Source organism: Aspergillus alliaceus (assembly GCF_009176365.1).
Source record: "Aspergillus alliaceus strain CBS 536.65 unplaced genomic scaffold BDW43scaffold_3, whole genome shotgun sequence".
Classification (NCBI taxonomy): Eukaryota; Fungi; Ascomycota; class Eurotiomycetes; order Eurotiales; family Aspergillaceae; genus Aspergillus; species Aspergillus alliaceus.
Genome location: NW_022474686.1, coordinates 1,140,264 through 1,160,309, shown reverse-complemented (window position 1 = coordinate 1,160,309; position 20,046 = coordinate 1,140,264). Strand labels below are relative to the sequence as shown.

Sequence of the window (20,046 nt, the reverse complement as noted above, 5' to 3'; positions counted from 1 at the left end):
GGAAGATGAACAGTCAGAATCACTGAGTTCGGGCTGGCACCGTGACAGTATCTATATGCTTTATCCAGACCTTGAATCATTTGATGAAACCAAAAGCCAATTGAAAGAGTGATTGTACAAGGTAATAGAGGACGTATAGAAGAGCTTAGGAAAGGATTACTTTGATTCCTTAATAAGGTCTATAGAGAGCTGTGTGAATGTAGTTTCAGAGGCAAAGGAATGATATACACGCTACTAGTGTAAGATAAATAATGTCTGGTTGTTTTGCGTGAGATTATAATGTTCCAATTATTATATATATATATATGTTGGAAGTTGCGGGTAACTACGTAGACTTTTGTCTAAGAACTATATATGTACATACAGGTGATAAATATATCCCTTTTGTTTCTGACTCTCTGTCTACCAACAACTGAAGAGGAATTTTACACTCCCGACCTTGGTCATTACATTGGACATTACAAAAATAAGGTGCTTCATACTAGACGAATCGAGTTTTTACTGAATAGTGTCAATGATTGGGCTATATCATGATTTAGAAAGCCTTCTACATATCCATTCACAATATCCCAAACGAACTACAGCCAAAGCCTGCCCAGGACCCATCAAACTTACATATCATTTGCCAAGAAAACCCGCCACATGATAGGCAAACGGAGTATTCGGAAATCCTCGCCCAAATAATCCTACCAGTTCCCAGAAAGAACACCAGCAATTCCAGCCATTTTGACTTCAATCACCCCAGAAAACCACATCTACTAACTTAAACCTTCGCAACCCTTTCCGAACGTGTCCGATATGGCCACCGATAATTTTGCCTCGTCTGGACGATCACGAAGATCCCTCCACCTCATTGACCCGGTGCGGAACGCCATCCTTCCGACTACTTGGTTCTAACTCTTAAACTAATTCCTTCGTGGCATTATTCCAGGGGGCAAGGGACCCCGTGCTCGACTGGCGGCTGATCTGGACTGGAGACTATTCAAGTTTTAGCTACGTTAGGAGTTGGTCACTAATGTGTATGTATTTTTCGCTATAGGGTGTAATACTAAGAAAGGCGTAGAAGTGGCCCACGGTGGGTATTTTAAGACTTAATTCATGTATCGGTACGCTCGTGGGGTTGTAAAAACATCATGCGTTTGTATATTATGTTAGGTTGTATGTAAACATGATATCTAATCTATTCGCTGATATTGACCACAAGCCCTTGGCGAGCATGCGGATTCAACGAACACTGTTGTGAAGGCTCATAATGGCCAATCAAAGCCACTTCCTCCCAATATAGACACAAATGAAGAAGGGAAATATAGAAGGGAATGGTATATATGTACAGTGCAGATTGCACACAAGGAAAGGCAGGGATAGGCCAATCACCCTGGAAATCAAGATCAAAGAAGAGCCGAGGGTATGGATATCAATAGAAGCGTCATGAGTATATAGAAAGGAAAAAAAGCCTCCGGAAAGCCCAAGGGCCAGACGTCACTAATAACCGTATTATCCAAAGAAAATTGTTGTAGAAGAGAAGAGAGCGTAAAAACTTGATAAAAAAAAAAAGGCGTTCGACATTAACTCGATGGCATTAGGGATATGTGAAAAGTACAAGGCCAAAGGGCTTGGTTATCTTCCCCACATCCGAGAGGCCTGTTCAGGACCCTTGCCGTGTCCAATGGAATCTTTGCTCGACCGGTCACTCCCTTCAGCCTCCGGGTACGCAGGCTCGTGGGTGATTTCGATTGTGGTATGCTGGTATACCTTTCCTAGAGGGGCCAATTCCATGCCAGTAGGCTGTACAATGTTATCGGTGGATCCTTCGCGCACTGTGTGACCAAATTCATCATCATCTTCGCGGTGTCGGTGGGTACGGAGAACGCTGATATCCGTCCGATTGTGCTTGCCTTCAGCGGCGGTAATGGTCGTGAGATGGTCAGTCTTCCGGTTTTTGCTGCTTGCAAATCGGTTGTAACTGCGATCGCGACTCGGTTCGGACTCCAGGATCAGGTTTCGTCGGGTCAGCGTGTACAATAGGACATCAACCAGGCCCGAACTTGTGATCACGGCACCGGCAACACAGAAGTAAGCGACACTTGGTGTCTTGCCTTGAGCCGTTGCCATTCGCCCCGCAGCAAGAGGCAAGGACAGCACAATGTACGCAATCGGGTAGATAACCATGTATCCGATAACCCGGCGCAGACGCCTAAGACTTTCCGTATGGCTGCTTCCAAGAATTGCAGATTGCTTGATCCGACGTCGTAGCTGGAACCACATGATGGCGTAAAGGCAGACGGTTCCGAATTCAGCCAGGAAAATCCAGATATAATGAGTCCACAAACGGATTGGCTCATATTCTTCGCTGATCCAGCACTGATGGTACATTTAGCAATTGAGTTCTGTATTGGGAGAGACGTTGGACCCTTACCCATGCGCCCGATGGGATGAAGACATTTCGCCCGTGCGACGCAAGCGGAATGATAACCAAGATAGCTACAAAAAGCCACAGACCAACAACGCCCGAAACGAAGACCCGATGGCTCAGCTTGTGGCCTAAGGCCACCAGAAGGAAGGTATGGACTGCAATCGCCAGCACGAACAAACCGCTAGACGGGTCCCCAATTTGGAGCCAAAAACCCTGGAGGAAGCAGGCAGCTGACGATGCTTCTATTTTGTTGTCGGAAATCCATTTGAGACATATCAAGAACGCAAGTGCTTGTTGCAGATCGGCCAAGACCAGGTTATAGATCAGAACGATATATTGATTGTAACCGATATACCGTGCGTAATTTGAGCGCCAGAAGACAAGTCGGTAAGTGATGAACAATAGTAGGATTAGGGTGGCGATAAAGGAAAGGAATGCCATGACGGAAACTGCGATGAGGCCCTTGTGCTGAGCTGAAGGTAGAGGATCGATATCCATGGTAGGGCCAGCGTCGGTATACGCTAGCCGCCGCGAAAGGGAGTTACTCTCATCGTCGTGACTGGCCAGCACATTCAGTATCTGAACAAGACTCATTGTCGTTTAGTCTCTGGTAATAATATATTCCCGATTCTGCTGCTATCATTCTTCAGAAGACAGGCGAGGATATCGTGCCCCAGGGTTAGGGCGGAGGTGCGCCGGGGCGATAATGAACAAAAAGAAAAGAAAAGAAAGGAAGGCCACCCTGGGGGAGAGACACTGGTTTCTCCGGCAGATCTAATATGCAAATCCTCACGCTATCGAGATTCAGTGAAAAGCGGAGATATATCTATTATATTTGTTTCCTCAGGGGCTAGCCATGTCCCTATTCCATGATAGACTCAGACTAACTGTCAAAATGAGGAAAGAAAAGAGACCAAAAAAAAAAAAAAAAAGAGGGGAAGGTTGAGAGCCACAGTAAAAGTAGTAGTGCATTAATATTATAATTTTAAATCCTTTCCTCTGAATTGCTACTAGAATGGGGAATTTGGAACTAAACTACCGGTATGGGTTGAGTGGACTGTGTGTGGAGTGGCATCTTCTCATCCGTAGGCCGCGCAAAGCTTTTATTAAACTCTGATGGGCTTAGTTATCTCCGCCTCGACCGACAATTCCATTATGAAAGGGACAGACTCCACAAGAACTGGTAGAGCTAAAGAATAGTTGGTTCGGCGACCGAACCTATTACTAGTATCCACAGGGGCAAACTTCCAGACGATCAATGATGAAGTAACAGGGAAAGAACATGCTTTTGTATGTGTTAAAAAAAAAAAAAAAGAACAACCAAGGGGAATCTCAAAAAAAAAAGTGTTCCATAAAAGGGACCAGACCATTGGGCCCTGAGTATGGTCCTGGTGGTTCCTGAAAACTCTAGACACGAGGCCCCATGCCAAGAGAGGGAAGGACACGAATGTGATTTTGGGCTGCGGGGGAATCGAGGAGAAATGGACTAGGTATCTAGTAATTTTCCTTGGCTCTCGTAATCCGACGTTAGATAACCTTCCCACGAGCTGACAGGGTTAAAAAGTCGCCCAGTTAGAAATGGCCAAAGGTGACCGTTGGACCAAAGGGGTTCCAAACAGCCGGTGTCTGCAATTCGCCGCAGCTGCAGGGGCTGAACTGGGCCCATTGTGGCATAAGTGGTGTGGGCTCTCAGGCTGAAAGAAATTATTGAACAGAAGACCACGAAACAGGAGTAGTTCGGACTTGCCACCACTAACTAGACAAGAGCAAATTGGATATTAGGCGCATACGTAGTGCTCAGAGGCTAGCTGCTGGAACTGGGCAAGGATAGGAATGAACCGCCCTACGAACCGCGCCAGATTTTCACGTCAAGCATAATGGGATATTTTCCTCTCTTTGCTCCCTCAAGATAAGTTCTTCCCGCGGAAAAAGAGAGAAGAGCTCCTCACGAAAATTGCATTAGTGGCTGCCGAAACTGGAGGGAGGAGACAGACAATTTCAGAAATTCAACCGTCTCAAGACTCAAAAGAGACCGCGGCGTCGATCGTTGTGGGTAATAAATACCGGAGATCCACAGAGGACTGGAGCATTCTTTGTAATCATGTTCCACTCATGCCGCGTGCCTGTGTAGTGAAAATCTTGAGAAAGAACGGTAAGTAGATCGTCTTCTTTTTCTTTCTTTCTTCCTTTTTCTCTTCTGGGCACCCCCGTATAAGCTTCTGTTTTTGATAGTCATGCACATCTGAACCATTGGATCCTTTCTTTTGGGTGCGGCTCGATGTTGTCCGTGCGCACACCGATCAAAGTTCTGGGAAGGATCCATATCTAGGAGTTCGTAGAGTGCGATAGTCATGGCTCTGATATCAAATTTGTAGCCACGGGTCTGAGAGACACTCGAATTGCCGGGCAATTGATTACACAATTGATGGACGGGGTACTGCACGGAGTAACAGTCGCTGAGTTCGCCATAACCCACTTCCCGCCAGAGACTAGGGGAATTAGCCCACACTCTAAGCAAAACGGGTACTAGTCCACTGTAGCGCATACAATAGTAATATTTTACACTCCCAAAAGCAGACGATCGCCCTCGCATCTGTAGGTTCGACAGACATTGCACATTGCTAAATGCAATGATACTCTATTGAATAATAGTGTGCAAGGAACAGCACTCAATAATGAGGCTGCATGTGATGGATTGGAGTTAGGATCATTGGCATACTATACTCTGTCGTAGGTCACTTAAAAGTGAAGCAAGCAGAAAGATAACTGAATATTTGAAGCCCCTGGTGAGGGTCGGATACAACGTACTGTACGTATGGGGGCAGTACTAGATATATTTATTATAGTATGTATGTATGTATGCATCACTGGGGAGGCGATAAGAAGAAGTTGGATTGCTTGTTGATGCTTAAATCGTCTTACCTCCATTGACAATGGACAACAGTTCAACTGCCGCATGACGTGAGGCTATTCTAAAATCGGCCTAATGTGTTTTCTAGGCTGTTCGGTCCCTTTTCCATGTTTGGCACGGGAACCAGTCTTGCCTTTTTGATCCTTTCTGGGTCACGACTTTCTCTTCTGGGTTTAGTCTCATTCCACTCTCCTTTTCGCCTCTTTGTCATCCTTCCATCCATATCTACTTGATGCGAGTTCATTTGGGTTTGGCCATTACTCTTCCCCGAGTGATCAGCGTGATTATCGTTCTAAAATTCAAAAATGATTATATCTGAATGGTAGATACTCTATCAACCCCTCCCCCCCATCAGTACCTTCTCTTCGGTACTTGCCTCGCTGTTCTTTCTTGTGGGTATTTCATTCTCCCCCTCTGATAGGTACAGGTGCTGAGATATGGGGTCAACTAGCTTAATCATTAATTTATTAATTCTCCATGACATTCGTTTGACTTTGACTAACATAATCCTACAACGAAAAAGTACTACCTCGAACTTAAAACCGTATGGCGGAAACCTCCACCAGGTGTCAAGTTTCAGCTGCCTTGAATCATCGCAGCTTGCGACTGGGGATAGTTATGGCTGCCACATAGGCGCATGCACCGTGTGCAACGATGAAAAAGAGAAGAGTCCCCCCTAACCGGACAACAGCACGTAGACCCAGTGTGTTTGATGGATCACAAGCATGAGCCTCGGCACTTCGTCCTACCGAGATTCCGTGACACAGGGTTTGTCCTAAATGATACCTGTCCTAGGGATACCTGCTGTATATTACCGCGAGCTAGAATTAGGGTTTGTTTCTCCTATGCTAAATTTCATAGCTCTTTGGAATAAACTTAATCCATGCTTCTGGAACCCCAATTGAGCAGCCACAGACGCCATTGATCAACCAACCCTCAGAGAAAATTCTTCACGCCTGGGGAGTGACTTCACCAAGCCCAGCTGAAGGAGCGTTGCCTTCTTCAGGTTACTCCTCGCCGATCGCACGTATTCGACTGCACGACACGGAGTGGTGTCGATCACATACGCGGAGTATATTTTACATGAATACATTTAGAATGAGACCTTATTTTATACTTTATTGCTTTGTCAGGACACCATGATCTCCATCTAATCAAAAAAAAAAAAATCCTCGTTCTATGGATAGGTTAATCACGATGTTCATTACTACAGACTACAGGGCAAACCTTGCCCTCCAATTATGGTGCCATCACAGTAGAGAGAGATACTGATATGCATTACACATACATGCATGTAGGCAGGCAAGTGTGTATGTAACGACGTGTTCGAAGGACGGGTGTCTATGCAAGATTGTCACCGAAATCTTGTTCCACTTGAGACGACAGGAAGGACATCAACTTAAAGCACGGTCCACGGGCTCTTTGAGTTTGAGGCAAACTTTTGCTTAATATGGAGAGGCAGTAATCGTTACCTGATAGAACTACTGAAGCTGCGTTGGGATACTGGATTCTCAATCTGGAGCAGTTCAATCGGTATGCTCACATTCAGAATACATGACGAATTTCCTCATGGACCAGGCTATGTCGTTGGTCGACCTTCGATTAGGGGTTTCTTTCCATTGACTTCATTTTGATATCGTGTCGATCCGGCAAAAACCGGCAGCTCACACCGAGCAGTCAGATGGGCTATCGCAATGATTGTGGGTATTGTTCGGAGTCGATTGGAAAGAAGCTGGTAGGGAAATGGGATACTCAGACTAACTGAAGATTCTTAGCAGCAGAAATGGATTGCGCGAACTGTTACGCAGGGTGACTGACTGTCTAGGTATCCGATATCGCTAGCAAAACAGGGCAATATAGCTGTCTCCAAAAATACACTTGTCTCTGAAAGCGCCAAGCCTTGACGTAGTATCCTCGGACGTGGCCCGACATACCCTTGGCTTTTGAGGGAATTATTGCTCTTCCAGTGAAGCCCAGCCCCTGAGCATTCCATGGATCCAACCAAGCCTTGGCGTGTCTCGAATTTTACCCTCCCGATCTCTCCCGTCCCACACTCTCGGAATGCTTTCCACGGAAAAAGGTGATTGGTACTGAATGTGTCACAATCATCCATGTCAAAGCTTGAGATGTTCCGCTAACTAGCTCCAGTCGCCCTTTATCCACGGCTGAGCGCTTTTCCATGGGCGCAATCTGTGGCCTCCTCGTTTGTCTGGTGGCTCAGAGGCCCAATTCAACTATCTCTTGACCCATCGGATAAGCTCGTGACGAGTTCTTGCAAGCGTCAGCCCTAACCACCACTGATCAGCACAGGGATGGTGTTTTTGCATAACGAAATGAATCATAGGCAAACTCACAAATCATGAGGGAGCCCCTCCTCGCTACATTGCACGTGCACACCTATACCCACCACTGCATCCGGGGGATAGGCCCTATTGATTTCAACCGATCTTGATTGGTTTGACACACTTCTGATATAGATCTCCACCGTGGGAGATTTTTGCCCCTCCGTGGTTCAATGATTCGCATTCAATAGTCCACTCATCAAGCAAAGAGATAAACTTCTAAAGATCTTACAGTAACCCCCCTTTTCTCATTCTCGCCATCTTACCTTCTCGGAATCTTCACTCCCGAGGACTTTAGAGCTCCAAACCACAAATTGCGCCGGATGAGCAAGGGACACCCGGTTGGCAATACCAAGGGTTGCGTATTTGCCAAGAACCAATATCAAATGGAACTGACGGAGACAGGTGGGAACCTAGCTAGAACACTGCACTTGCCAAAAAGTTTTTGTTTGTGGTTTTGTTTGTGTTTGTGTTGTGTGTTTTTTTTTTTTTTTTCACTTAGTTTCCCTTTCAAGTTCTTGGTGGTTCGTTGCAGAGAGTGACAAACCGTGGTTCAGAACGGCAGATGCCGCAGTGTGAGGGAAAAGCACAGCAAGGTCATGTAACAATTTTCAGCCTGAAAGGAGCAAAAGCAAAAGAAGAGAGAGTGTGTGTGAGAGGTTGGGATAGCCAGCACCAACAATGCATCGCATCAGAAGTGAACTCCGCATACTCAGAACTCTTCATAAATTATGCATACTCACTCACTTTAGGCCAGAACTGGCCCCCAAACTCAATAACTCCAATAGTCACAAAACTAACTAGATCGTACTCCAGAAGAGCCTCAAGCATCCCTGCACCACATCTCCTATTTTAGATAATAAAAATGACGAGTCTGCCCTACTCTACCCATCCTCTAGACTCTGATCCCACATAGAACTATTTCCATCCTTCCTACAGGGATTGCCACCTCACCCTACACCAATCACAACCCCAACTCAACCAACAACAATCCCAAACAGTACACCCCTAGGTCCCAGGTAGATACTACCTAATCCCACTCCCAAATAACTTTTACAATCCCCCTTCAAACCTTGGCATCATCCACCTCGAAAACCATACCTAGTACGTAAACTATCCACGCCCCAGCTCCGGTCGATCCAAATTTCCCTGCCCTCTCCGCCTTGTGGGACCTATGTACTTTTCGGAGCTATGGAGTTTGGAGTTTATCATCGAAAATCGTTCAAACCACTAGATTCTATAGTTTGCCATACTTGGAGTCCCCGTCTTAAGTCTTCAAGATATCTAGTGTTAACCTCTAGGTAGACTAGTACAGGGCATCCAAGGTACACAGCACCTTACTCTTTCAGCCTAGCTCAAAACCGGATCTTATTTTTCGGAGGATATGTGATGTATGCTGTGGCGTTGTGGGGACTTGCTTATTTTGAGATTTGGAATCATGGACTGGACGGGGGACCTAGATTGAGAGGAAGAATGTGCGATAGGGTGTTATTCTCTTCTCAGACATTTCTCTGTCTGTTTTTTTTTTTTTTTTTTTTTTTTGGTTCTGATTTCTGGGTTTACGGGTAGGTGGTTGTTTGGGATAGAGGCTGGTCCGGTGTAGCCTGCCTATACCTATACGGGAATATGGTGGGTTTATCGGTACATGACTCGTTGGTGAGTGAGAGAGGGTTTGTTTGGGGGTTATTCCGGGATTTTGGGGGGTAGTCTCGGATTGGCGGCATTATCGAAGTTGTGCTACGGTGGGCTAAAAGGGTAGGTGTCTCCGAGGTTTATCCTAAAGGTTATTGGTGATGGTCAGGTTCAGAATAGTAGTGTTTATTATGATGTGCGATATGTATGTATGTATGTATGTATGTCTAAAAATGTATGCCTGTTCTGTAGCCCCTAGGAAAAGAATAGCTATGCTATATGTGCTGTCCGCGGTAGATGATTGTGGTGAAAGGGTAAAGTAAAATACAGTAACATTAAGATCATGTCAATCTGTACCATGTACATACATACACCAAATGGCTCTGTACTGTGACTTACATTCCATTGTTCGATAGATCGGTCCCGGTCCATTCAAAGTCTCGTGAGCTGGGTTCAATTCATTTCATCACGTTTCATGCATTCGTGGCTCAACTATCGCTCATCAAAAGTCGTAACGCTGGAGAAATAAAGAGTGAAAAAAAAAAAGATCACGCAATGGGTTATAACGAGATTATCGACGAGTGTGCAAAATAGAAGATGACGTAGCTTGCTTTTCCGCCGAAGATTATCTCCGTTTAGATCCTCGCGGATCGCGATCTCGTCGGCTATCGTACGTATCCTGTTCTTCGTCTTCCTCTTCCACGGGTGCTGGCGTCCGTCGCTCGGTACGTCGCTTGGGCCGCCGTCTGCGGTTGGAGCTGATATTACTGGCTGAGTCATCGGGGGCCAGAGAACGGTCATCATCCAGACCATCGTCTTCCGTGCTATCTTCCCACGTACCGAGCCCGGACGCCGGGGTGCCCAAACGAGCCTCAACATACGATCCGCGCCGTTGCTGATTAGCCACAGACAAGCCTGCGCCGCGTTCTCGAAGGGCTCGGCGGACAACCTCAGCTTTGCAGTGAAGTGCCTCAAAGGCATCCTCTAGAGCCTCCATTCCGAGGTAGATATCGCGTTCGATCTCGGCTAAGGCTGCAATCTCCATCTCCTCATCTAGAGCGATCGGCCCTCCAAAGTTTGCAGGCGACGAAACCCTGCCGTACGGCTGACTGGCTGGTCGGGCATTAGGATCCATTAGGTTGGGAGTCGGACCGCGAGAGATGCCGCCTGTGGTGAATGGGGTGTTCGATCGGCTGCTGCTCCATCGTTGGGGTGCAGACCCTGGAGCAGTCGCAAAGGAATCTTCGGCACCGCTACGAAGGAACCCATCGAAGCGACCCGAGATCAGAATATCCCATTCGTCATCACTGATGGCCGCAAGAGTCGCGAGTACATGGTGGAGTTCCGGGTTGTTCAACATGTAGATGGCAGTCTCTGGGTCCCGTGGAGGGGACGGCAGTCGGTAGAGGCGTTGGATAGCGAGAGAAGAGGAAGTCAGCGCCGGAGGTCGCGGCCGACGCTGTCCGTCTGGTTGAGGAGTAGGGGAGTTGGCCGGGATGCCCAAAAGCGCGCGGAACAAAGGACGCTTTTCGGGCTCCAGGTGTGTCAGTATGGCGAAAGTGAGAGTTTCATCATCCACCTCGTCCGGTGCACTCGTAGCCTGGCTAACTTGTTCATTAAGCCATTTATCAACGGTCACTTTCGTCTTACGCGATTGCCGCATGAAATGTTCGCGGTATTCTTCTGGAATGTCGATGTCCATCTTCTGCATGGGAATGTGTTCATCACCCGACAGCTCCGCGTCGTTGACAGATGTCGATAGCATGAAGGGCGGCCAATTAGCTAGCTCTTGGCGACCGGATACCAATTCCAGCACCTCGCCCCAGCTGACCCCCGATGGGTGCTCTTCAGGCTCAAGATTCTCATGGACACACATCAGGCAGTTGCATGATTCCGATGAGATGTCACGGGCGAAGACAGCCTCCAGTCGGTCAAGCAGGCGACGTGCCACCGATCGATATCCTGTCGCGACTGCCAGCGAGCCATTCTTACTCATCACTTTGTGAAAGTCCTCAAGGATTCGGTTGAATGGGTCGAAGATTTTCGAAGCTGCGAGTTGAGGTTGAAACTGTTGGTACGGCGTTTCCGGAGAACCAGCAGCGAGTAAAAGAGACTTTGGAACTCGGTGATCCAGGCCACCGTTTTGCAGTAAGTAATCAACTCGAGGAATGGTAATAGGCATCTCTGGCGGCGGAGGAGGCGGGGGAGGGGCGCCGTAGATCGAGTTCGAGGTGGGAGATCGGCCATGCTCAAACGCGAAATCGGCCGACGTGCGACTACTAGGTCGATAGGACGCAGACGACCGCGTCTGAGTCCGGGAAGGCGGCTTTTCCGGACTCTTAGGTTTTCGACAGGACTGCTGTTGCGCTGCAATGGTCGCATCTGACCCGTTTGCCGATTCTGAGCCGATGTCACGCACGGTCGCAGGGGATCGAGGAGGAGACACTACGGGTGTACCACGAGTGGAGGATCGCTTGGGCGGCGTCGCTTCCTCGACACTTTTTGACTTGGTGGAGTTGCGACTCGCTGTCCGTGCGGGACTATCCTTCTCGTAGCTAGACCGTTTCGTTTTGGAGGATGTAGCGTCGGGTCGCATCGATTTGCTTGTCCTAGATTCATCATCCCTCTTCGAGCGTAGACTGGATGACGACCTCGTAGACTCGGCTCTGATCCGAATTTTTGTTTTCCCATCCTTCGGCTTCTCTTTCTCTTCTTTATCTCCAACCGTGCTTCCTTTACGTGAGTGCTGATCGACGCTCGTCAACGGTGGGCTAGGTGGTGCGTGATTATTATCAGATCGGTGCTGGCTGTGTCTCTTTCCCGCATCCTTATTTTCTTCAGTTAGGTCGGTCGGGTCTGGCGTAGGTATGTCCGGTTGCGCCACAGCTTCTCGACTGTGGGCTTTGGAGAACGTGGGATAAGGCAAGCTGGTCCTCGACTCGAGGAAGGAAGCCGTAACAGGACGGCTGGCACTGTCGACGCCCGGCATGGAGGACCGACGCTTTTTGTGGGAGCTGGCGGTCGTAGGGGTCGAGGAGCGGCCCGTTGGGACGTCACGTTCGTGTTCCTTGGTTGAAGAGCGGGTGGACCGACCGTGGGACAAGCGAGGTTTGGATTTTGATTTAGAGGATATGTTAGAGGATGACGAAACTTTTCTCTCTCGGTCCCTGTCGTTATCTCGGTCATTTAGCCTGATGGGAAGAAACATGACGTGGGATGGATAGGGTCGAGTAAGGTGGAGGAGGGAGGGGGAAGGGAATTGGTTGAAGGCCACAAGTAGTGTTGTCGTGATTTTCTTTTTTTTAAAATCGAACCACTTCCTCCCCTGCAGTCCTTCTTCCCCGCTATTCGTCTTAATTACCTCGTAAATCGGTCAAAACAGAAGAAGTATCCGAGGTTGACAAGTCAGCTCTCAAAAGACCTCTCGGAAGTGTGTCACAACCGAAGGCTGGCGATCCTCAGGTGATCGATTAGTCCGAAGTCGATCAAGTAACACTCAACGGTTGTCTCGTTTGGCGCTTAGCAGGGTGTGCAGGAATGCGCGTCTCACTGGTCGAATACCAATCACACGGCGCTTGAGTCTGTCCTGGAAAGAACTGGTTGGGAAGCATGCGACATCCCGTCGCAGCGACGATCTAAAAAAAGAAATAAGTATCTAGAAGGGGTGAATAATGGGTAAGGCTAGGTCGCACAAAAGGATCGGGGAAAGATCGAGAAAAACGAAAACAATCAGGAACAGTGCATAAAAAGAAAGCACTTACTTTTGCGGTGAAGGGTGAAGAGGTTGGACTTCCCCGCAGGCTCTTTTAGTGTTAGGAAGACTGATGTGGTGGGCCTGCTGCATGGAAGCCCAAAGACGAGTCGGTCAATGGAAATGAACCCTTTATTGGAGTCCACCGGACACATTGACATCTAGAAATGGAGTACTGAAAGAGAGAAAGAGACTTATTTTCATCCATTGTTTGGAAAGTTAGTTTGTTGGGTTTGTTGGCGAAGATGTCTTTGTGATGTCTAAGGCAGATGGGTCACTTACTTGCCTTAGGCCGCAAGGAGACCAATCTATGGTGCTCTTCTTTTCCTTCTTCTAAGGAGCTACACTAATATCTAAGTCTGTTCATCACCCACATGGGTAATCGAGGGTATCATCTGATTCAAATCTGAATAACAGCTCTCCTAAACAATGGTCCTCCAATACTTCTGAACCAATTCCATATCCATGCAATTCACTTCCTCCTCGATACTTGAACCATATTTAACACCACGTGGTAAGCCCATTCACAGCTTTCTTCACTGGCGAGGTTTCTAGAACCCAGTTCCCATTCTCTTCGAGTGCCACTCCTCCCCGGCGCGCAGATCGCATCAACTTCTCACTAGCCCGGGTTTTATGCCCAGTGTGTCGATCCCACACCCAACCTTCCTTAAGCCACATCCAAGTCAGATATGCCCTCAATTCTTTATCCTGTGGCAATACAGATTTCCATTCCGGAACAAAGTCAGGTGTGGTAGCACCAGAGCCTTTCCAGTCTTCAGCCAGGCCACGCAGTTCGTCTCGGCAGAAGATCCGCCAGCTGTCCAGAGAATAAGCCCCCACGCCAGGTAAATGTGCGACTTCCCACGCCACACGCGGGTCCTTATCATCTATGCATTCTTGCGGTCGGACATCACGCCCGTCCGATTTGCAGGGGTAGTGGAGTCTGCGATATCTCTCACATTTTCTGGGTTGATGAGCTAACCAGGTCTGCGCAAGTCTAATACACTTCCTAGCCCGTTGGTTTTGGAAGCCAAGGCAATGTATCATAGCAACCAGGTCGGATATGTCTGCCGTAGCCATTGCTTCAACGGTAGGAAATTGCTCAAAGACCTGGAAGAGAACGGGCAGAGCAACACCCCCTCTAGTTCTATTCAAGAAAATCGTTGCGATAAGCAAGCGGAAAGGATCGTGTGCAAGCTGTTCTTGGACCAAACCGAAAGAAGGAGCGTCGATGGGAGGGAAAGGGATGCACGACTCAGGATCCACGAGTGGTTTGGGGAAGTAGGGTGACACTTTGGGGGGTTTGACAAGTGGTTTGACAAGTGATAGTGTTGTAGGCACGATGCAAAGTTTGTTCGGAGACCCGCCCTTGGTTGGCGTCCTAAATGTCTCCTCAAAATCATTCGTGCGAGGGTGTTTCGGAGAGGATAGATGTAGGAGATGGAAAAAGGAGGGGCTGTCATGGATAGAACTAGCATCATCAGAAAAGTGACTTAAATCAGAGTCGGACGAGAGAATGTCGGATGATAGTCCTAGCTGCTGTAAAATAAGTCTTGTTTCTTCAGGTATTGAACGCTTCAACGATTTTGTCGCCTTGCTAAGAGTGGTGGTTCTTCCCTTCATAGACTGCCTTGGTAACCCTGCAAAATACTTCGACCTCACCTCAGCGCAGGTGGTCAATCCTTGCGAATCATCGGATTCTAAAAATCCATATCCCAAAATGGGTCTTCCAGGAACATCTTATTATGCACAACCGGAGTGTTCACCACTGGTTTCTCGTGTGACACTGGGCTTGCCGTATGACTGTTCTGCTGGTCTTTGCCAGAAGGCTGGCCAATTCCGGACATTGTCTCGGACTGTTTAGACTTCCTTCTCTCTCTGCGTCGTTGACGCTTTCTGTGTTTCGCTTCCTTCTTGCGACTTTCGTTATCATCATGTGGGATCTTTGGTGACTTTGGAACTTCCAATTTGGAAGTTGGAGGCTTCGCGGCGAAAAGGAAGTCGTGCTTTCTGGGAGGGTCTGCCTGTGAAGAGAGCCCCTGAGATACTCTCAGTTTTCCCATCTGGCTGCCCATACTATTATTAGAAATACAATCGCCATGTGACCTAGAAAGCTTTGACAGCGAGGACGTCTTGGTAGGAGTGCTCCTCTCATTGCGTCTTTCCTTTGAAGGAGTAGCTGGTCTTGTAGCAGCGACCTTGTCGGCTCTTGCTCTATGAGTCTGTGTATCCTCCGATTTATCCAGAACAGCGGTAAGCGTACGTTGAGGCCCGGTCTGGAAAACCGGAGCCTTTTCCAAAACCTGGATGTCCGGGGAAGGGGAGTTGGAGTTCACAATCGCAGAGTCACCACTATCAACATCTATGGTTATACGCGCGTTGTGTTCGGTAGGTGTCATTGAGTCGTGAGAATCCCTCATGAGGGACTTTCGTTTCTTTCCCGGGGCCTTTTCTCTCGTGTGCTCAACACCGGCCCTCTTTCTCTTCCGCTCTTTCTTCGATGCCTTTGGTGGCTGCACATCAACCAAATTTTCGTCATCAATCTCATCACCGAAGTCCGACCCTTCCTTGTCCACATTGGGAACATCAAGGACCTCAAGGTATGTTTTCTTGACCCATTTTAACAACACGTTAAGGGCGCCTTCGTCCATTCCAGAAATGGAGGCCTCGCGCCGTACATCTTTTATGAAGCTGCGCCGCGCAGATCGCTTCACAGGATATGCGCCTGCGCACATGAAAGGGTGTTCAGCAAGGAAGTTGACAAGGCGATCATGCTCCTCATCGCCAACAGAAGCAAAAACGTATTTCTCCTCCGAAACCTCTTCGAGATCTCCATCGTCGCAGGCATTGTCATCAACACTAACCACAGTAGAAGCAGGGACCGCAGTGCCAAGCTCTTCCACCCGTATCTCATCTTCTGGCAGATGCTCAAGTTTAATCTTAGCAGCAGCGGTACGATCCAATTCGTCTCGTCTCTTCAACTTGCTTCCACTTTGACCACCATAGAATCGGTCAGCTTCCCAGCCCTCAATATCATCATCCTCTTCCTCTTCCTCTTCCTCACTCTCCTCATCGGTACTCTCCATCTTCCGAATAACCCTATGCGCCACAAATCTCATCCCAGCAACCTTACTCGGAAAATAAGGCGACCTGTTACATTCCGAGCCCCCAACCCTAGAATTAGCCCCTATGCTTCCTCTCTTATCACAACTCCCATCCATCATCCTATCACCCGAATACTCGTCAAAGCTATTCTCAAAACTAGCCTGATCAGAAAGAATCTCGTCAACTGTGCGTTGAAGAAAATCTTCATCAAAGGATTCGTAGGGTTCTAGATCAAAGGCTGGAGGAGAGACAACGACAGAGACAGGCTTGGGTCCCATCCTCAGGCTCTCAGAGGGGGTCCTCTCCCGTCCAGCTGGAGGATAAGCGACGACCGAGACAGGTTCGAGTTCCGTGCTCGGGCTCTGAGAGGGGGTCCTTTCCAGTCCAGCCGGAGGAGGACTAGGACTAGCCGTCGGCGGTCCTTTCATAGAGAACAGAGAGAATAGTCGCTCGAATATGCGATTCATCTGGTAGAGAGGTGGTAGGAAGGTGTACCAGATTCGGGCATGATCTTGCTCGAGAGAACGGAGAATAAGGAAAGGAGACAGCTAGTCAAGAGTCTAACACAATTTATTGTGCTGTTAGCGGGGTAAATGATTTGGGAGGGTATATTCACTGTTTGAGAGGTCCGGACGTACAGTCATATCCAATGTTGTAGACCCTCGCTGCTATGCGCGAGCTAAAGCTCCACCATGGTTTCGGTGCCAAGGACAATAGGTTGGAAATGGAGGAACACACGATTGTTTTTAGATAGACTCAATTGCACAGCATATCAGGTGAGTACGCAATTGGATGTCGGCTAGAGGAACTTAAGCTCTATTACTTTGACGATAGGAGGCCATGAGTGGTTTAGGGAATATGTGGACGCGAGACGCGGAGATACGACTCGGAAGTGCGCACGTACCAATTGCACATCAATCGGTGCCTGAAAAAGCTATATCCAATGACATCCGCCACCGCCGGCCATAGTGAGCCTGGGATTCCACTGCCCGATCCGGCAAAATGCCCGTGCTGCTTTTAACTGCTACGACTCCGATAAGAGACCATCTTTACAAAGCTCTTTAAATAATAAATCACAACCGCTCTGGATTCCAAAGCACAAAGAGAGCCTTCACACTTTTCACACTCAAAACTTAGCTTCTTCCTTATACTATCTTTTCTAGCCAATATGATTAAACTACCTAGAACAGAAGAGAACCCAAAGACATCTTTATCATATACAATAGAGACAACACGTTCCAGCCATTAATCTAGGTGATATTGGAGAACTCGATATTATTGCCCAAAGAACAAAGTGCTCGCAACACCAGAAGTAAATAATGTATAAGGGAAAGAGCCTCACGTTATTCTCAAGCAATGCTGTCAGCCAATAGGCTGTCTAAATAAGATAAGGTAGCAGATATTAGCCACGAGTGCGTCAATTCCTAAGCTATCAAGGGTACAATGGATTTGAAGTCTCCTTGAATTAAGTGTGGTACTTTGACTTTAGTATCGTAAGTAATGGCTAACAAAACCCTCGCCTTAGGAGCCAAACTAGCCTTTTGTTTAGTAATAATACATTACAAATTGAGCTCATCAACACCACCTACAGAATTGGCGTTATTGTCTCTGAGTGTTCCACTAGCATCCCTTGGTAGGACCCGGAGGGACATTCGGCATCATCCTTATAGCTCTTGGGGAATGTGTGACAACAAGGTCTCCATGAATATACTCTTTCACCTTCTATTACATATATACAATCTTCACTTGTGCAAAAGCAATCCACGTTTACCATAAAGGTAGTAACATTGATGAAAAGAACAAAATAACTGTTAGATTTCCGTTGAGGATGGTTCCATGACAGGAAATATAAACATGTCATTTGGATGTCCCGTCATAAGTCCATCCCGTACCCAATTTCACACAACAACCAGCTTTATCATACAAATCTATAGACCAAAGTCTTCAAACACACACTTCCTTGCAAGTCCGGGGTCTGTTCCGCCATTTGCACCACTTATTACAGGCCTGCGCGGTATTAGCGAGGCAAGAGTTCAGACAACCCAGCGACTGCGCTTCTTGGAATACACACTTAGGACCACAAGCCAAGGCCATGCCCTGTTGGCAGTGGTGTAAATCCGCGCCAGGTCAATTTGCCACCACGGGCCTCAAGAACCTCCATAGCTCTAGCTTCAACGTCAGCGGTGGTGTCGATATCTTGGACCGGCAAAGCTGTGGTAATTTGAGCGGCGAGAACGAAGGCGTAGGGAGCCGTAGCACCCAGAGACTTCTGTTTTACATGGATTCCCTTTGGTAGAGGTCTATAGGCATTGTTGGATAGTGCGCGTGGAAGAAGATTCTCGAAGGAGACCGTGTTGAGGATTTCAGGAAAGGGCTGGAACTGGAGGATTTGATTGTATGCTTTGTAAGCAGATTGTCGTTGTGATAATAGACTTGAATTGAAGGGGGATTCCCACTTTATTTATACCTTGGGATACACCCTGTGGGCAGCTACAATTCACTCTACTATGCTCGGACACGGTCCTATCCGGTCCCCTCTCTAGGACATTCGTCCACCAATCTAGGTCGTAGCATGACGAGTACCTAGGAGGACCCAACGGACATAGCTTGATGCTACCCACTACCACAATGTAGCAAGAGGTTTCGGTGCTTACTCTTGTCGTCAGATTATGCATTAACCATCCAGAGCAATGGCCTGCTCCTGGCAATATCCATACAGAGTTCCGTTTGTCCAACTGATCATTTGATCTGAGAAGTGGGTGTCATGTATGTCTCAGCGTTAGAGCCCTACCCGTCACTTACAAGCTTACACTAAATAAGTCATTATTAGAGCTCAGTAAGATTCCTAATAGGGAAACTCTGCAGCACAGTATTGTGGGCCGGGTAGGACATGATCGTGGTAGAATTGTCAGATCCACTGCTCGCCTCTCCTCCTATCAGTATCTATACAGAGTACGACTAGCAAAATTCATAAAGGGTAAGGGTGTTGGGAGCACACCCAGCGATCCACTAAGGGATCTTACGACACCCTACTACATTGGCCGGTTCGTAAATCATAGTGCCATAGTTCCAGGCTACGCACTTGCACGGGGAATGTAACCCACAGGCCAAATTTTTGCACTCCACCACCACCTAACACTCTTTAGACCTAACAGGTCCCTTAGGCCCTAGCTTATTGGTGTCCTATTGTACATATCGGTCCATGATTGGCGTCGTAAATGGTAGTTTTTGGTAATTTGTATGGTCCCTAGGCGTGTTGGGTGCCGTAACACCAGCACCATAAAAAGATAATTAACTCTGTACAAATCCTTAAAAACACAAGGCTCAGAACCCTATAAGAGGATACATATAGACCATAATATGCAGCCATCTATTCAAGCGGTAACTAACTTAAATGGCAAATTTGATTGCAACCATTATAATGTAGGGGGCGATAATCGACCACCGAGGTGGGACCGAATGTTGACTCCAAAGGGGGCCCAAGTAAATTCCACGAAGTATACACGTTAGCCTACAGCCCACTCTGATACGGTATTATTCATGCAAGTGATACTATTATACTATGTATGCATTTAAACTGGTAGTTCTAATGAGCCATCACGACGTTTAACAAATCAATTGTTTAACTCTTAGGATCCTCAATATCAATGCAAGATGCCAGAGCTTGGAGCAAGGAGCAAGGAGCTAAATCAACAGAGGACTTTATGGGCGAGCTAACTAAATCGAGTAAATGAACGAACACACTAGAAAGTATAACATAATGATTTTGGATCGTTCAGATCTCCGCAATTGGATTGAACCTTAGATCACACAAAATTGCTTGAAAAGTTTCAATTATCTAATAGAAATAGGGGAGCAAGTCAAGTGTAGATATATATATATCCTTAATTAC

The 20,046-nt window shown here is 47.4% G+C and overlaps 7 protein-coding genes across 7 annotated transcripts; all 7 read right to left on the bottom strand.

Moving 5' to 3' along the window:
- Nucleotides 1-1,122: 1,122 nt before the first annotated feature.
- Nucleotides 1,123-3,335, bottom strand: gprC. The gene is made up of 2 exons (XM_032040422.1): nucleotides 2,417-3,335; nucleotides 1,123-2,361 (listed from the first exon to the last, which is right to left on the bottom strand). The coding sequence occupies exons 1-2, from the start codon at nucleotides 3,005-3,007 to the stop codon at nucleotides 1,618-1,620; spliced, it is 1,335 nt and encodes a 444-aa protein (XP_031905530.1). The 5' UTR covers nucleotides 3,008-3,335; the 3' UTR covers nucleotides 1,123-1,617.
- A 370-nt stretch (nucleotides 3,336-3,705) lies between these two features.
- On the bottom strand, nucleotides 3,706-4,986 carry BDW43DRAFT_262411 (uncharacterized protein). Its single transcript, XM_032040421.1, has one exon. The coding sequence runs from the start codon at nucleotides 4,956-4,958 to the stop codon at nucleotides 4,524-4,526; it is 435 nt and encodes a 144-aa protein (XP_031905529.1). The 5' UTR covers nucleotides 4,959-4,986; the 3' UTR covers nucleotides 3,706-4,523.
- A 4,216-nt stretch (nucleotides 4,987-9,202) lies between these two features.
- BDW43DRAFT_262394 (uncharacterized protein) lies at nucleotides 9,203-9,443 on the bottom strand. Its single transcript, XM_032040420.1, has one exon. It carries the CDS (start codon nucleotides 9,388-9,390, stop codon nucleotides 9,226-9,228), a length of 165 nt encoding a protein of 54 aa, XP_031905528.1. The 5' UTR covers nucleotides 9,391-9,443; the 3' UTR covers nucleotides 9,203-9,225.
- Nucleotides 9,444-9,511: 68 nt separating this feature from the next.
- On the bottom strand, nucleotides 9,512-9,826 carry BDW43DRAFT_121857 (uncharacterized protein). The gene has a single exon (XM_032038089.1). The coding sequence runs from the start codon at nucleotides 9,728-9,730 to the stop codon at nucleotides 9,569-9,571; it is 162 nt and encodes a 53-aa protein (XP_031905527.1). The 5' UTR covers nucleotides 9,731-9,826; the 3' UTR covers nucleotides 9,512-9,568.
- Nucleotides 9,512-13,028, bottom strand: BDW43DRAFT_262392 (uncharacterized protein). The gene has a single exon (XM_032040419.1). It carries the CDS (start codon nucleotides 12,504-12,506, stop codon nucleotides 9,924-9,926), a length of 2,583 nt encoding a protein of 860 aa, XP_031905526.1. The 5' UTR covers nucleotides 12,507-13,028; the 3' UTR covers nucleotides 9,512-9,923.
- A 522-nt stretch (nucleotides 13,029-13,550) lies between these two features.
- On the bottom strand, nucleotides 13,551-14,672 carry BDW43DRAFT_306538 (DNA glycosylase; the record flags this gene model as incomplete). Its single annotated transcript, XM_032046045.1, has 1 exon — nucleotides 13,551-14,672. One exon carries the CDS (start codon nucleotides 14,670-14,672, stop codon nucleotides 13,551-13,553), a length of 1,122 nt encoding a protein of 373 aa, XP_031905525.1.
- BDW43DRAFT_121852 (uncharacterized protein) lies at nucleotides 14,592-16,851 on the bottom strand. Its single transcript, XM_032038088.1, has 2 exons — nucleotides 16,793-16,851; nucleotides 14,592-16,714 (listed from the first exon to the last, which is right to left on the bottom strand). The coding sequence occupies exon 2, from the start codon at nucleotides 16,619-16,621 to the stop codon at nucleotides 14,750-14,752; it is 1,872 nt and encodes a 623-aa protein (XP_031905524.1). The 5' UTR covers nucleotides 16,622-16,714; nucleotides 16,793-16,851; the 3' UTR covers nucleotides 14,592-14,749.
- Nucleotides 16,852-20,046: the final 3,195 nt, after the last annotated feature.

Bases quoted from the DNA above. Each gene is read 5' to 3' on its own strand.
- BDW43DRAFT_121852 (XM_032038088.1), bottom strand. From the start codon at position 16,621: ATGAATCGCATATTCGAGCGACTATTCTCTCTGTTCTCTATGAAAGGA.
- gprC (XM_032040422.1), bottom strand. From the start codon at position 3,007: ATGAGTCTTGTTCAGATACTGAATGTGCTGGCCAGTCACGACGATGAG. The intron at 2,362-2,416 runs GTAAGGGTCCAA...ATGTACCATCAG, and splicing joins TCATCCCATCGGGCGCATGG to TGCTGGATCAGCGAAGAATA.
- BDW43DRAFT_262394 (XM_032040420.1), bottom strand. From the start codon at position 9,390: ATGCCGCCAATCCGAGACTACCCCCCAAAATCCCGGAATAACCCCCAA.
- BDW43DRAFT_262411 (XM_032040421.1), bottom strand. From the start codon at position 4,958: ATGCGCTACAGTGGACTAGTACCCGTTTTGCTTAGAGTGTGGGCTAAT.
- BDW43DRAFT_121857 (XM_032038089.1), bottom strand. From the start codon at position 9,730: ATGGACCGGGACCGATCTATCGAACAATGGAATGTAAGTCACAGTACA.
- BDW43DRAFT_262392 (XM_032040419.1), bottom strand. From the start codon at position 12,506: ATGTTTCTTCCCATCAGGCTAAATGACCGAGATAACGACAGGGACCGA.